Source organism: Notolepis coatsorum, assembly GCF_963971535.1.
Source record: "Notolepis coatsorum genome assembly, chromosome: 15".
NCBI classification, from domain to species: domain Eukaryota; kingdom Metazoa; phylum Chordata; class Actinopteri; order Aulopiformes; family Paralepididae; genus Notolepis; species Notolepis coatsorum.
In genome coordinates, this window is record NC_140179.1 from 61445724 (window position 1) to 61462502 (window position 16779).

Consider the following 16779-nt stretch of genomic DNA (forward strand, 5'->3'; position numbering starts at 1 on the left):
AATAATCCCGAATCGTTCTGGTGATTCCCTGAACCCCCAAATACTCCCAAATCAAGGGTATATAACATGTATATATGTACCTTCGTTTTAACTCAACTGTGATAGTGTTTGCCGAGCAAGTTTTACGTCCGGTGAAACACAGAACTGTGATCATTAGAAAAACACGTTTCAGATTTGGTAAAATAGACTATACCTTAGCCAGAAGGTATTCCAAAAAGAATAATTCCAAGTGATCGCATCGCCATCGTGATTACCAGTGTATATGTCTATACACGTTTCGATGGTAAAATACGCTTAGGCAACGGAATTTCGAGGCGATCAATGTGAATTTCTGTTCACGCAGGAGGGGCCACTAAAAAAATTAAAAATAAATAAAAAGCAGGCCGTGTATCAACACCAAGCCATTCCAGTTCAGACGATACTGCCACCTGGTGATAGTTGATCTGCATTGCAATTCAAACATATACAAATGAGCTAGGGACAGCTAGAATGATCCGGATGATTATTTAAAATGGGGATCAGAGGAAAAAGATCAAAGGATAAAAACCAGAGAAATCTTGGGTCTGGCGCTCAACCGCTGGCGAGTTAACAGATAAGATAAGATAAGATATTCCTTTATTGATCCCCTTGGGGAAATTCAGGCATCATAGCAGCATGGGGGGGGGGGAGTGGGGGGGGGGGGTACAGGTAGTAAACAACACAGTGTACAGGTAGTAAAAACAACACAGGCAGTGTAAACAATTTGGTCAATATGGTCAATATAATTTACTATCTGACTAGCTGAAGAATATTCACATTATTCACAGTGTCACATAAGGTGCAGTATGCGTGAGGTAGTGTTATAATTTACTATCTACTGAGTATACATTATTCACAGTATCACGGTATCCACTGAAATATACATTGTGCAACCCCGGGATATCTCGGGTCTGGCGCCCAATGTTAAGACCGAATATTCAAACCCCCCCACGAAATAGTTATTTTCTGTTTAAATTCAGTTAAAATGTTCAGTTTGTTAAATTCAGTTATTCTTTTTAATAGAATGGATCATTAAAATCAAAGGGTATTGCACATAAATAGGCACTTCAGATAATCCTTCAGGACGTTGATCGGCTCAGCTGACCGACAATAAATCAGAGGGGGAGAATATCCGTTCTTAGTGTAAATATTTGACCCCACTTCGATTCCATTATGATTCTCCAGGCAACGATTCAATGCATCATGAAATCTCTTCATTTGACCACGATTCGATGCGATTCGATACATTTTTGATCAGTTAATTCCCCCCAAAAAGTTTTAATACACAAATGTGGCTGGGGGAACTGATTCACTCAGCATGAATGGACTATAGGTCAATAAAAAATCGACCTATAAAATGTTTTTAATAAAATGTAAAAGAATATGTATATATATTAATTTTTATTCTAATCAATTCTACCATTTTCAAATCGATGCAGTTGAATCGTCACCTTAGGATCGATGCATTGTTACTAGGGGTGTAACGGTACACAAAAACCACGGTACGGTACGTACCTCTGTTTTGAAGTCAAGGTTCGGTATGGGTTTTCGGTACAGTGGGGGAAAGTTTGGCTTTCCATGTTCCACTCAGGGGTGATGTAGTGTGCAGAAACTAATTGTACTTGTAGGGCTGTCAACGAATATTCTATATTGAAATTAATAATCGACTTGTAATTTTTTTTAAATAATAATAATAATAAATTATATATAGATTGTGAAAAAAACAGCCCCCGGTGGGCGGTCGTTAGTGGTTAACATAACGTTGTATTCATTCGGCACACATTGATTGATTGATTTAAAATGTTATTAACAGATTGCAGAATGGGTACAATACAGTACAGCTCAATACACACAATTGTTAACACTTTCAGTGCCACGGACGACATAACTCGTTTTATTAGGCCCCCCACTGAGTGCCCACGACGACAAATATCGTTTTATTTGTTTATTAGCGATCTGATTTCATATTTCATCAACCGAGTCTCCCGTTGGTACAGCAGCTCCTCCAGCAGCTCAGAATGGAAAAAAGCGTCCCCTATCGTCTATCCCTGTGTAACTGCAGGTCAGTCGCTTAGATCAGTCGATATGTAGAGGCGGAGCCAGCTGGCTCCTTGAGCTGGCAAGCTGTCTGCTCAACATGGAAGTCATCGCGGGACGGGAATCAGCCTGTAATATATATTCACAGTAGCCAATACTCAATCAATAAGCGTGATCGATATTTGCAATGGCGATCAGGAATTGGAATGATCTTTTTGGAGAACATCTGAATCTATTTTACCAGTCTTGGGATAATCAGAGTTGTATTCGCTGAGATCTCAGCGTTTGCCCTGTGTGTGTGTGTGTGTGCGCAATCGCTGATGAGGAAATCAGAGAATCGATTTTTCAGCTTGCGTATCTAGCGTGCATACGTACACATACTATCGATAATCTAGCGTTTATTTGAAAACTATTCATAAATAGGCCGAAAAATGACAACGTTTTTGTGTATTCTAGAATATTCTAGTAAACGTCTTTTATCATGGAATCTTTATATTTTCCTTGAAAACGAGGGCTTTTCAAAATGCTATAAAACGAAAATGAACCGATAAAAAAACAATCCGCTTCGACAATGTTGACTGGAAAACGAGTCATTGATAAGCGACGGGCAGCCATAATTTAAAACATAGATTAGGCGTTTTTAACGCTAACATTGAAGTGGATGGTGGGCATTCAACCGGTAAATCAAGGTTAAGCAAGGGCTCTGAAAGTGTTAAGGGTATGCAGACCAGAGAAAGACTTTCGCCTTGTTTACATCAGGGTCCGTACCGTTCGGTACGGTACACACTGAAACGGTTCGGTACGGATATGTGTACGTTTACACCCCTAGTTCTTAGCGTGTGGTTTGTTCCCCCAGCGTGCACAACGGAGGTGGAGAAGATCTGCAAGCAGTCTGAGGGGGAGGAGTACCTGCAGCCTTTCAAAGACCAGATGGAGGAGTTCCTCAGTCAAGGTGAGGAGCACGTGCGCGCGCACACACACACACACACACACACACACACACACAGACACACAGACACAGAGACACACACACACACTCAGACATAGAGACACACACACTCAGACACAGAGACACACACACTCAGACACAGAGACACACACACACACTCAGACACACACACGCACACACACACACACACACACACACACAGAGAGACAGACACACACACAGACACACACACACACACACACACATACACACAGAGACACACACACACACACAGACACAGAGACAGACACACACACACAGACACACACACACTCACACACCTACACAGTCACACCCACACACACACACACACCCACACACACACACAGCTACTAAAGAGATAGAGTACACTTCATCTGTGTGATGCAGTATACTACGCTACATAGTACTACAGTGCATCTACAGTATGGCCTGTAGGGGGCGCTGCCTCTGGAGGAACACACTGCTCTACCTGTCTCACTGCTGCTGTATAGAGATATGCATGTGTAAAAATGTATGTAGTACATACAGAAATATATACGATGAGCTACACAAGGAATGGATCCCCTAACCCTGGCAGTGTTGGTGCCTTGCTCTACCCATCGAGCTACACGGGGAATGGAACCCCTAACCCCTGGCAGTGTTAGTGCCTTGCTCTACCCATTGAACCACAGGACCACAATGATATAATAAATGATATAGTATTAGATTTTTATTTAAAACATCCTGTATCCTGTCATTGCTTTTCAAGTTTAAATATTGATATGACACTAAAGTTATATATATGATATATTATGATATATACATTATTCTTTTAGGCCAGTTGTCAGAGGGACTGTTGAGGTGAACACCACCCAGTCACATCGAGTGTCGCCTATAAATCACTGTGGCAAATGCATCCTGGGTAATTGCTGCTGGGCGGAAAGTCGATCAGTCTGGTTGCCATTAGCCTCTTGGAGGCAACACCGTAATATGCACACACACACACACACACACGCACACGCACACGCACACACAATTACAAATGAAATAATTGCCGAAGTGAATGAGGTCAAGTACCTAGGAATCGTATTAATTAGACAATAACCTAACATTTTATAAACAGGACATTATGTATGTAAGAAGGTCGAGCCTAATTGAAACTGTTTTGTTTTATTAGAAGGGATCTGTCAACTAAAGCTGCTCTACGTTATAGGCACACTATGATTCTTTCCCACTTGTCTTACTGTATCACATCATGGTCACAAACCTCCCAAACCATACTAAATCCCATAACTATAACATACAAACGGGCTTTACAAATCATGGGCCGTAAACCAATGCGATGGCATCACTGCAGTGTTTTCAGTAAGCACAATCTGTTCATGTTTGAAAAAATAAATAGAAATCTGTAATATTAGACTCGTTTTTAAATGTTTGCACAATCATGTCTCATCGTTATTTTCTGGGCTGGTGGTTAGACCTTGGAGCACTAGCAGAGCAAACACACAAGCTTCCAATACTGTTCCCCATGTGCAAGAGTTCGTTTGGACAGTCTGCCTTCTCTGTTAACGGGGCAAACTTATGGAACTCTCTGCCTACTGGCTTAACCCTTATGTGGTGTTAGGGTCTCCAGCGACCCGTTTCAAGGTTATAATATGTAATAACTACCATGTAGTTGATTTTATTAGAACAAGGCTTTATGATATCCTCCACAACACATATATAAGCACAGCAAAACTATGTTTCACCATTTAGAAAATTCTGAAGGTATTTGCAGAAAAAAAGGTACGACTGTGGTGTTAGTGTCATTCTTGACCCGGCAAGGTAAAACTATACTATAAAAATACTAAATATAAATAAATAAAATAATAAATATACTAAACTTTTGTTCAATAGTTATATTCTAATATTATAGTCAGAAAACATTATTATCTATGGGTTTCACATTTAGTATATTATGATTGAACAACCTCATTTTCATCTTAAAAATAAGGGACATGATGTGTCTCGGGGGCCATAAAATCAAGTTACAATGGGATTATATGGTTATGAATGCATATAATGTTAGTTAGGATGTAGTATTAACTATATTGAGTGATACTCCTTTATTTTTAGTGGTCAGGACTGAGTTAGACCCCAGGTCAACATTGACCCGCTAACAACGGTCAGTGGTGCCAATTCCTAACACAACATGAGGGTTAAAACTGGAGTCCAATGCCAACATCTTCAACAGAGGACTAAAAGTATGGCTGAAATCAAAGCAGCAGTGCTCACATAATACGCGGACTGGTTTTGTTGTTTTGATCATGGACTCTTGTTCTGGTAAATATTTGTTCTGATTTTAATGTATTGTATTATACTGTATTTTTATTCTATCTTTTAGAAAAGCCTCAATGGACTGGTGTTGAAAACTAGCACTTGTGCTATAAACACGCAAAACAACACATCTGGTCTGTCCACTGTGAGTGGTCCAATGTAGCTGTGTCCATTTTAAATAAAAGTTTTCATTCATTCACACACACGCACTCACATGTGCATGCATGGGGCGACAGTGGCTCAGGAGGTAGAGCAGTCGTCTGGTAGTCGGAAGGTTCCCGGTTCGATTCCCGCTCCTCCCAGGCAGTGTGTCGAAGTGTTCACATATACCACCAGTCAGATTGATATATACCACCAGTCAGATTAATATATAGCACCAGCGTACAGATTAATATATACCACCAGTCATATTGGTGGTATATATTATTCTGATTTGTGCTATATAGCAATCAGATAAATATATACCACCTGTACTGTGACAGTTTGAGATTCACTCAATGATTGAAAGTGGCCTTGTCTCTTCCTCTCTCTGTCTCTTCCTCGCTCTATCTCTGTCTCTTCCTCTCTCTGTCTCTTCCTCGCTCTATCTCTCTCTGTCTCTTCCTATCTCTGTCTCTTCCTCTCTGTCTCTGTATCTATCTGTCTCTGTATCTCTCTGTCTCTCTGTCTCTTCCTCTCTCTGTCTCTTCCTCTCTGTATCTCTCTGTCTCTTCCTCTCTCTGTCTCTGTATCTCTGTCTCTTCTTCTCTCTGTCTCTGTATCTCTGTCTCTCTCTCTCTGTCTCTTCCTCTCTCTGTCTCTGTATCTCTGTCTCTCTGTCTCTGTATCTCTCTGTCTCTCTGCTCTGTCTCTTCCTCTCTGTCTCTTTCTCTCTCTGTCTCTCTCTGTCTCTTCCTCTCTCTGTCTCTCTCTCTCTGTCTCTTCCTCTCTCTGTCTCTTCCTCTCTCTGTCTCTTCCTCTCTCTGTCTCTTCCTCTCTCTGTCTCTGTCTCTCTGCTCTGTCTCTTCCTCTCTGTCTCTTTCTCTCTGTCTCTTTCTCTCTCTGTCTCTCTCTGTCTCTCTCTCTGTCTCTTCCTCTCTCTGTCTCTTCCTCTCGCTGTCTCTTCCTCTCTCTGTCTCTTTCTCTCTTGCTCTCTCTCCTCTCACTCACTCACTCACTCACTCACTCACTCACTCACTCACTCACTCACTCACTCACTCACTCACTCACACACACACACACACACACACACACACACACACACACACACACACACACACACACACACACACACACACACACAGTGTGGTAGATTTCCTCCTAATAATCCACATGGTGGTTAGACTTGGCAGGGCATTCTGACCTGAGAGTAAACATCTCCACCTCTTAACGACCACCACTGCTTTGTGTTTATTTTAGGGTGACCATATTTCGATTGTCCTCTTACATCAGTTTGGCATTCGATTTCGCAGTAGTTGGCTAGTGTTGGCTAAGTAGCTATCGTTCCGTGAGCTAACGTTAGTAGCTACCTAGTGTTGGCTCTATCGTTCCTTGAGCTAACGTTAGTAGCTACCTAGTGTTGGCTCTATCGTTCCGTGAGCTAACGTTAGTAGCTACCTAGTGTTGGCTCTATCGTTCCGTGAGCTAACGTTAGTAGCTACCTAGTGTTGGCTCTATCGTTCCGTGAGCTAACGTTAGTAGCTACCTAGTGTTGGCTCTATCGTTCCGTGAGCTAACGTTAGTAGCTACCTAGTGTTGGCTCTATCGTTCCGTGAGCTAACGTTAGTAGCTACCTAGTGTTGGCTCTATCGTTCCGTGAGCTAACGTTAGTAGCTACCTAGTGTTGGCTCTATCGTTCCGTGAGCTAACGTTAGTAGCTACCTAGTGTTGGCTCTATCGTTCCATGAGCTAACGTTAGTAGCTACCTAGTGTTGGCTCTATCGTTCCATGAGCTAACGTTAGTAGCTACCTAGTGTTGGCTAAGTACCTATCGTTAGTACCTAGCTACCGTTACTGTTTAAACAAAAATGTTAATAAATGGGAGCTTCCTCAAACAGCTATCTCTTTCCCGACAATCCCCTCTGTGCACGAACCCTTACATTATGGTAATTAAACATTAAAACACCTCCGGCTTATAGTCCAGTGCGGCTTATATATGTACACATCATTCAATTGAGCTGCTGCGGCTTATATTCAGGTGCGGCTTATAGTGCGAAAAGTACGGTACCTAACATTTACTCTCTCTGTCACTCTGGCTGTCTCTTTCTCTCTCTGCCTGCCCCCCTTTCTCTCACTCACTCACTCACTCACTCACTCACTCACTCACTCACTCACTCACTCACTCACTCACTCAGTCACTCACTCAGTCACCCCCTCCACACACGTCCGTAACCTTGGCATCATCCTGGACTCCACCCTTTCTTTCCTCCCCCATGTGAACCACATAACCAAACATTGCTCGTCTCCGCCCCTCCCTATCACTCTCCGCTACTGAAACACTGGTTCATGCATTCATTTCATCAAGACTGGATTACTGTAACAGCATCCTCTACGGCTCACCAAACACTATCCTCAATAAACTCCAATATGTCAAACTCTGCTGCCCGCATGCTCACCTCCACCCGTCGCTCTGATCACATCACCCCTGTCCTCCACAACCTCCATTGGCTTCCGATCAAATACAGGATACAATTTAAAATACTTCTCATCACATTTAAAGCCCTCAACAACCTTGCCCCTCCCTACCTGTCTGACCTCCTCCACCGTCACACGCCCACCCGTCGCCTTAGGTCTGCTGATGCCAACCTCCTAACACCTCCCACGACCAAGCTCCGGACCTGGAGCGACAGGGCCTTTGCTGCTGCTGCCCCCTCCCTCTGGAATGCCCTCCCCAGCCATATCCGTGATGCAAATACGCTGACATCTTTTAAATCAGCCCTCAAAAGCCACCTTTTCAATCTCGCTTTTGACCTTTAATTTAAGTTTTATTTTATTTTGGCATGTATTATTTTGTTCTGTTTTAGTTTTGCCATAGTTTTGTCCCTTCTACCCATGTAAAGCGTCTTTGAGCACCTGGAAAAGCGCTATATAAAATGGATGTATTATTATATGCAATGCCGGATAACGTGGGACAGACCTCCACGACCAGTACTTGGAATGGCGATCAGATAATTGGAATTTTTTTTTCCCATTACATCAGAGACAAGGTAAGGACACTATATATCCAATCTTGCGTTGATCTGATTTTTTTTTTCTCCCACGATCGAAGCTGTCTGTGTGGACTGTCTACCGTTGGTCACATCACAGCACGGATGGGGCGACCCCCCTCCAAGCCCCATTTCATGGGTGCATGAGGAAACATAATAATGATAATCTAGCATTGATTTCAGGAAGATTAGATAATCAGGCGAAAAATTACAATGTGATAACTGGATTTCACTAAAGGGCTATTTTCGCGTCTCTTCCTGTGATTACTCAGAATCACCCAAACTACTCCTATTTTTACCACGGTATAAAACGGAAATGTACGGATGAAAAAACAATCTGTTTTTTGCATGTTGACCAGAAGGAACTCACTGACAATCGACAGCGTTATTAGATCCATAGCTATAATATTTAATATATTTTAAGCACTCGCAAACACGGCATTCTCTCCATTGAACAAAGCGCTGGCATGCAACGGCCCAATGCCCATAGCGCCCTCTGGCGTCCAATGTGTTAATGTATTGGGTAATATATATATATATATTTTTTTAGCATTTTTACAGCTTTATTGGTCACGCAGGACCGACAGAGGAGAGGGCGAACGGGAGGAGAGGTGGGGAGGACATGCAACAAATAACGACGGGTCGGCCGCGTAGGTGCGCGAGGCACTATGGTATGCACCACGAGGGCGCCCCTAATCATTATTCTTTTTATATATATATATATTTTTATCCACTTTTTCTCTTTTCTATTTCTCCGATCCCAATTTTCTTATTTCCAATCCTTCCCTCCCCTGTCTTGAACGTTGCTAGACTATGCCTCCCACTGGTCGGCTGTAGTGAGGATAGAAGCCTTGCATCACGTGTCCCCTCCGGTACACGAGGAGGCAGCCTGTCGCATCTTTTCACCGCAGCAGCTCGAACTCTGTGGCGAGGAGTAACGCGTGGGAGGCTCACGCTGCCCCTGATACCTCCTGTTTCCGCCGCACCGGCATCATCCAACCGACCTGTAGGAGTCGCTGTCCAATCCCCACCCACCAGCTTTCCCACCCTCTAACACTGCCAATTGTTAGTATGACGGCCGGCCAAGCCGGTAGCAACGCTGCTCGATACCAGCATCTCCTGCGTTAGTGGTGAGCGCCTTGCCCACTGTGCCACTCAGCCGCACTGTATCGCGTAATTTCAACATGGAATTAACCTCTGGCACTGACCCGGCCCTGGGACGTTTTGAGGATGTTTTGCCCACCGGCGCGGCGCGACACGCCACTTTGGCGACCTCTAGCGGCTCGGTGTGCATATTTTATTTTATAATTTTTTTCTGTTTCTGATTTTCTCCGATTTTTCTCCCCGTCCCAATTAGTTGTTGTGCCAATTTCCCCCCCTCCCCTACCTGGATGCTGTATGCATGTTCTCCTACGAGTCGGTACAAGGGCGTCCCGAGTCTATCGCACGCTTCCTCCGAGACGTGCGCCGACAGCCAGTGATGTCTTTTCACTTGGCAGCGAGGACTTTCATTGGTGAAGTGTAACGCGTGGGAGGGCACGCTATCTCCACCAAGTCCTGCCCCGCTTAGCAAGCGCCGAGACCTGACCTGTAGGCGTTGCTGTCCACAACGCCAGATTCCCACCCGCCAGCTTCCCCACCCCCTAATACTGCCAATTGTATTAGTGTGAACGGCCAGCCAAGCTGGTGACAACGCAGAGAGCTGGGCTCGAACCCAGCATCTCCTGTGTTGGTGACGAGCGCAATCTCCGCTACGCCACTTGACCGCCCTGGTGTGCATATTTTTGTATGCAATATATATCGAATTAAAGCCCTATTTGTTGCCCGTCGATTGCCGTTTCAGGCGACAAAATTCAGCGTACAGAACACGGCAGACTTTTCTTTTTTTCGAATACCACCCGTGACTCCTGTGGTCACTCCGTCAATCATTTGGCGATCTCGGAAATTGTTGGACAGGGTTGAACTTGTAACAAATGAGTGTGGCTTTCCAATGATATCCCACGTGGGGATGAGCGAATCAGGGATCTAGGTGAAAGGTCACGAGCGAAAACAGGAAGAGAAAAAAACGCGGAATGCATTGGAGTCTATGAGACTGCATGTACTATACAAGACTTCAGGCTATGGACCCACAGTGTTTATTCAGCCATCAGGAAAAATGCATTTGGATATTGCAACTACTACAGAAAAATGTGAGTACACAAGTTCAAGTTCAACTCGAGTTCAGACCTATGTTACTCTATTTCATTAGCACTAAAAGTGAATTTACTTTATTGTATCAGAAACTTCATAATGTTCTCTTTCAAAAGACATCAGGCTCATGCTATAAGTATAAAGTGTAGTATTTTGGTTTGCAAAAAAAGTATGCAGTCAAGTTCAAGTTTAAAAATGGCCACTTTTCTGGGCCCCAGTTAAGAAGTTAAGGAATATCAAAGCACACGTTGTTGAACTTGATCATGCATATTTATTAGAACATTTTATTACAGCACTATGTTATCAATACACATTTATAAAACGAGGCATATTTAGCCATTTCCTGTTTAATGGTGAGATTTATTGTCCTGATCTTGTATAATTACTATTGTAAAGGTCGACACTCTGAATCACGTGAAGGCATGGTTACTATTGTGTTGACAGTGATTCATCTGTTCTCCGGTATATGACTCTATAATGAGCACTCATAGTAATATATGGTGGGTGTAGTTTGATAGAAAATTGTTCCTGCATGAAACTGTTCACAACAGGTTCTGTGGATTATCTTGAGTAACTGTCATACAGTCTTTCAAATGTTTTGGCTATTTTGAGCACCACAAATGAATTGTTTGATGTGTTGAGTGACAGCAGGCAGTTCTCTGGTGGGGTGTGTCTGGGTAGTGTAGAGGTCTAGCACTAGAGGTGTCTGGGTAGTGTAGAGGTCTGAGCACTGGGGTGTCTGGGTAGTGTAGAGGTCTGAGCACTGGGGTGTCTGGGTAGTGTAGAGGTCTGAGCACTGGGGTGTCTGGGTAGTGTAGAGGTCTAAGCACTAGGAGCAGCTGGGTAGTGTAGAGGTCTAAGCACTAGGAGCAGCTGGGTAGTGTAGAGGTCTAAGCACTGGGGTGTCTGGGTAGTGTAGAGGTCTAAGCACTAGGTGTGGCTGGGTAGTGTAGAGGTCTAAGCACTAGAGGTGGCTGGGTAGTGTAGAGGTCTAACCACTAGGTGTGGCTGGGTAGTGTAGAGGTCTAAGCACTAGGTGTGGCTGGGTACTAGTGTAGAGGTCTAAGCACTAGGTGTGGCTGGGTAGTGTAGAGGTCTAACCACTAGAGGTGGCTGGGTAGTGTAGAGGTCTAAGCACTAGGTGTGGCTGGGTAGTGTAGAGGTCTAACCACTAGAGGTGGCTGGGTAGTGTAGAGGTCTAACCACTAGAGGTGGCTGGGTAGTGTAGAGGTCTAACCACTAGGTGTGGCTGGGTAGTGTAGAGGTCTAACCACTAGGTGTGGCTGGGTAGTGTAGAGGTCTAACCACTAGAGGTGGCTGGGTAGTGTAGAGGTCTAAGCACTACGTGTGTCTCGGTAGTGTAGAGGTCTAACCACTAGAGGTGGCTGGGTAGTGTAGAGGTCTAAGCACTAGGTGTGGCTGGGTAGTGTAGAGGTCTAACCACTAGAGGTGGCTGGGTAGTGTAGAGGTCTAAGCACTAGGAGCGGCTGGGTAGTGTAGAGGTCTAAGCACTAGGAGCAGCTGGGTAGTGTAGAGGTCTAACCACTAGGAGCAGCTGGGTAGTGTAGAGGTCTAAGCACTAGGAGCAGCTGGGTAGTGTAGAGGTCTAAGCACTAGGAGCAGCTGGGTAGTGTAGAGGTCTAAGCACTACGTGTGTCTCGGTAGTGTAGAGGTCTAAGCACTAGGTGTGTCTGGGTAGTGTAGATGTCTAGTCTGGGTAGTGTAGAGGTCTAGTCTGGGTAGTGTAGAGGTCTAAGCACTAGGTGTGTCTGGGTAGTGTAGAGGTCTAGTCTGGGTAGTGCAGAGGTCTAAGGACTAGGTGTGGCTGGGTAGTGTAGAGGTCTAGTCTGGGTAGTGTAGAGGTCTAACCACTCACCTACCACCACAGAGACCCTACAGAACCAGCACTTGTATTTCATTGGCAGTAAAACGGCAGCAGATATTAGTTCCCAAGATTCCTCACATGGTTTCCTCGCCTGCACTGGGATTGATTATTCAGTTGTGCGTGAGTGTGTGACTGGTATGTGATCATAATGTTCACACTGTTATGGCTATGGATCCGGATAGCTGACTAGAGAGAGCTGGAGATTGATTGATTGATTGAAACGTTTATTAACAGATTGCAGAATGGGTACAGTACAGTACAGCTCAATACATACAATTGTTAAGGGGATGCAGACCAGAGAAAGACTTTCGTCTTGTTTACATCAGGGTCCCCCATTTTCAATTCATCACACGTACACATTACACACACACACACGACCACACACACACAGATTCCAAAATGGCACCAGCTGTGTGTGTCACATGCACACATACTCTCTCTTATACAATACACACACACTCTCACACACACACACAGATTCATTTTGAGCTGTATATCACAAGATTTTCATTCCAATACTGGTTTCATTAACTAAATCAATCTGTATGTTGTTTAATTACTATCTAATATATATGTCAAATAAAATCACATGAATCACTTTGATAACAATTCTGTTTGATGCTTTTCAATGTTGATGACTCATCATAATACTGTTGATGACTCATCATAATACTGTTGTTGACTCATCATAATATTGTTGGTGACTCTTTATAATACTGTTGACTCTTTATAATGCTGCTGGTGACTCATAACACTGTTGACTCTTTATAATACTGTTGATGACTTATTATAATACCGTTGACTCTTTATAATACCGTTGACTCTTTATAATGCTGCTGGTGACTCATAACACTGCCAGGTTATTATGATGTTGAACATGTTTCCTGTGTGTTTGTGTTGCAGCTCAGACTGACCTGGCGACGCAGGACGCTCAGCTCAGCAGCACGCACAAGACGTAAGAACGACCTCCGATACAACGCCAAGCCACATACTAATGTCCCACTGTACTGGCATCAGGTGGACACCAGCAACACGGGTGTGAATACATGCTGGAGGGGTTGGTCTCAACAGTAGGATAGTAGGAGACATGCTAGTGGGGTCAACAGTAGGATAGTAGGTATGGAGACATGCTAGTGGGGTCAACAGTAGGATAGTTGGTATGGAGACATGCTAGTGGGGTCAACAGTAGGATAGTTGCTATGGAGACATGCTAGTGGGGTCAACAGTAGGATAGTTGCTATGGAGACATGCTAGTGGGGTCAACAGTAGGATAGTTGGTATGGAGACATGCTAGTGGGGTCAACAGTAGGATAGTAGGAGACATGCTAGTGGGGTCAACAGTAGGATAGTTGCTATGGAGACATGCTAGTGGGGTCAACAGTAGGATAGTTGCTATGGAGACATGCTAGTGGGGTCAACAGTAGGATAGTAGGGGACATGCTAGTGGGGTCAACAGTAGGATAGTTGGTATGGAGACATGCTAGTGGGGTCAACAGTAGGATAGTTGCTATGGAGACATGCTAGTGGGGTCAACAGTAGGATAGTTGCTATGGAGACATGCTAGTGGGGTCAACAGTAGGATAGTTGGTATGGAGACATGCTAGTGGGGTCAACAGTAGGATAGTTGGTATGGAGACATGTCGTGTGTCTCTCCACACTTTAGATCACACAAACACACTTACACTTTATATTTATTGATAAAGGATTTGCACTACAACTCGTACACCTACTGTGAATTGTACCTAAATTGCACCTCGTCCCATTTCTCCATTTCTGCCTTGCACTATATAGTATTGTATATTAGTACACTGCACAGTATTGTATATTGTATGGTAACTACGTCTATTCTGCATCGAACATTGTACATATGTCTAAACTGAACACTGTGACCTCATTTTTTTTACTTCTAATTTTACTATGTTATTTTATTTCATACTTATCTTGTCTTGCACAGTCTCTGGAGCGCAACAGTAAGAAGCATTTTGTATAAAAGTATTCTGTACTTCTGTATGACAACTATTAAAGAAACTTGAAACTTGAAACTTGCTAGTGGGGTCAACAGTAGGATAGTTGCTATGGAGACATGCTAGTGGGGTCAACAGTAGGATAGTTGCTATGGAGACATGCTAGTGGGGTCAACAGTAGGATAGTTGCTATGGAGACATGCTAGTGGGGTCAACAGTAGGATAGTTGCTATGGAGACATGCTAGTGGGGTCAACAGTAGGATAGTTGCTATGGAGACATGCTAGTGGGGTCAACAGTAGGATAGTTGCTATGGAGACATGCTAGTGGGGTCAACAGTAGGATAGTTGCTATGGAGACATGCTAGTGGGGTCAACAGTAGGATAGTTGGTATGGAGACATGCTAGTGGGGTCAACAGTAGGATAGTTGGTATGGAGACATGCTAGTGGGGTCAACAGTAGGATAGTTGCTATGGAGACATGCTAGTGGGGTCAACAGTAGGATAGTAGGGGACATGCTAGTGGGGTCAACAGTAGGATAGTTGCTATGGATACATGCTAGTGGGGTCAACAGTAGGATAGTTGCTATGGAGACATGCTAGTGGGGTCAACAGTAGGATAGTTGCTATGGAGACATGCTAGTGGGGTCAACAGTAGGATAGTAGGGGACATGCTAGTGGGGTCAACAGTAGGATAGTAGGTATGGAGACATGCTAGTGGGGTCAACAGTAGGATAGTAGGAGACATGCTAGTGGGGTCAACAGTAGGATAGTTGCTATGGAGACATGCTAGTGGGGTCAACAGTAGGATAGTTGGTATGGAGACATGCTAGTGGGGTCAACAGTAGGATAGTTGCTATGGAGACATGCTAGTGGGGTCAACAGTAGGATAGTAGGAGACATGCTAGTGGGGTCAACAGTAGGATAGTTGCTATGGAGACATGCTAGTGGGGTCAACAGTAGGATAGTTGGTATGGAGACATGCTAGTGGGGTCAACAGTAGGATAGTTGCTATGGAGACATGCTAGTGGGGTCAACAGTAGGATAGTAGGAGACATGCTAGTGGGGTCAACAGTAGGATAGTTGGTATGGAGACATGCTAGTGGGGTCAACAGTAGGATAGTTGCTATGGAGACATGCTAGTGGGGTCAACAGTAGGATAGTTGGTATGGAGACATGCTAGTGGGGTCAACAGTAGGATAGTTGGTATGGAGACATGCTAGTGGGGTCAACAGTAGGATAGTAGGGGACATGCTAGTGGGGTCAACAGTAGGATAGTTGCTATGGAGACATGCTAGTGGGGTCAACAGTAGGATAGTTGCTATGGAGACATGCTAGTGGGGTCAACAGTAGGATAGTTGCTATGGAGACATGCTAGTGGGGTCAACAGTAGGATAGTTGGTATGGAGACATGTCGTGTGTCTCTCCACACTTTAGATCACACAAACACACTTACACTTTATATTTATTGATAAAGGATTTGCACTACAACTCGTACACCTACTGTGAATTGTACCTAAATTGCACCTCGTCCCATTTCTCCATTTCTGCCTTGCACTATATAGTATTGTATATTAGTACACTGCACAGTATTGTATATTGTATGGTAACTACGTCTATTCTGCATCGAACATTGTACATATGTCTAAACTGAACACTGTGACCTCATTTTTTTTACTTCTAATTTTACTATGTTATTTTATTTCATACTTATCTTGTCTTGCACAGTCTCTGGAGCGCAACAGTAAGAAGCATTTTGTATAAAAGTATTCTGTACTTCTGTATGACAACTATTAAAGAAACTTGAAACTTGAAACTTGCTAGTGGGGTCAACAGTAGGATAGTTGCTATGGAGACATGCTAGTGGGGTCAACAGTAGGATAGTTGCTATGGAGACATGCTAGTGGGGTCAACAGTAGGATAGTTGCTATGGAGACATGCTAGTGGGGTCAACAGTAGGATAGTTGCTATGGAGACATGCTAGTGGGGTCAACAGTAGGATAGTTGCTATGGAGACATGCTAGTGGGGTCAACAGTAGGATAGTTGCTATGGAGACATGCTAGTGGGGTCAACAGTAGGATAGTTGCTATGGAGACATGCTAGTGGGGTCAACAGTAGGATAGTTGCTATGGAGACATGCTAGTGGGGTCAACAGTAGGATAGTTGGTATGGAGACATGCTAGTGGGGTCAACAGTAGGATAGTTGCTATGGAGACATGCTAGTGGGGTCAACAGT

General features: G+C 43.9%; 1 protein-coding gene across 1 annotated transcript in view; it reads left to right on the forward strand.

The window, feature by feature from the left end:
• Nucleotides 1-16779, forward strand: part of LOC311242067 (formin-2-like) — a gene marked incomplete at its 5' end in the record, with an annotated part of 151592 nt that overhangs the window by 123015 nt on the left and 11798 nt on the right. Inside the window, 2 exons of the mRNA XM_084331018.1 lie at nt 2912-3007; nt 13484-13535. Of these exons, the coding sequence (XP_084187144.1) occupies nt 2912-3007; nt 13484-13535 (148 nt within the window). The remainder of the gene's footprint in view (nt 1-2911; nt 3008-13483; nt 13536-16779) is intronic.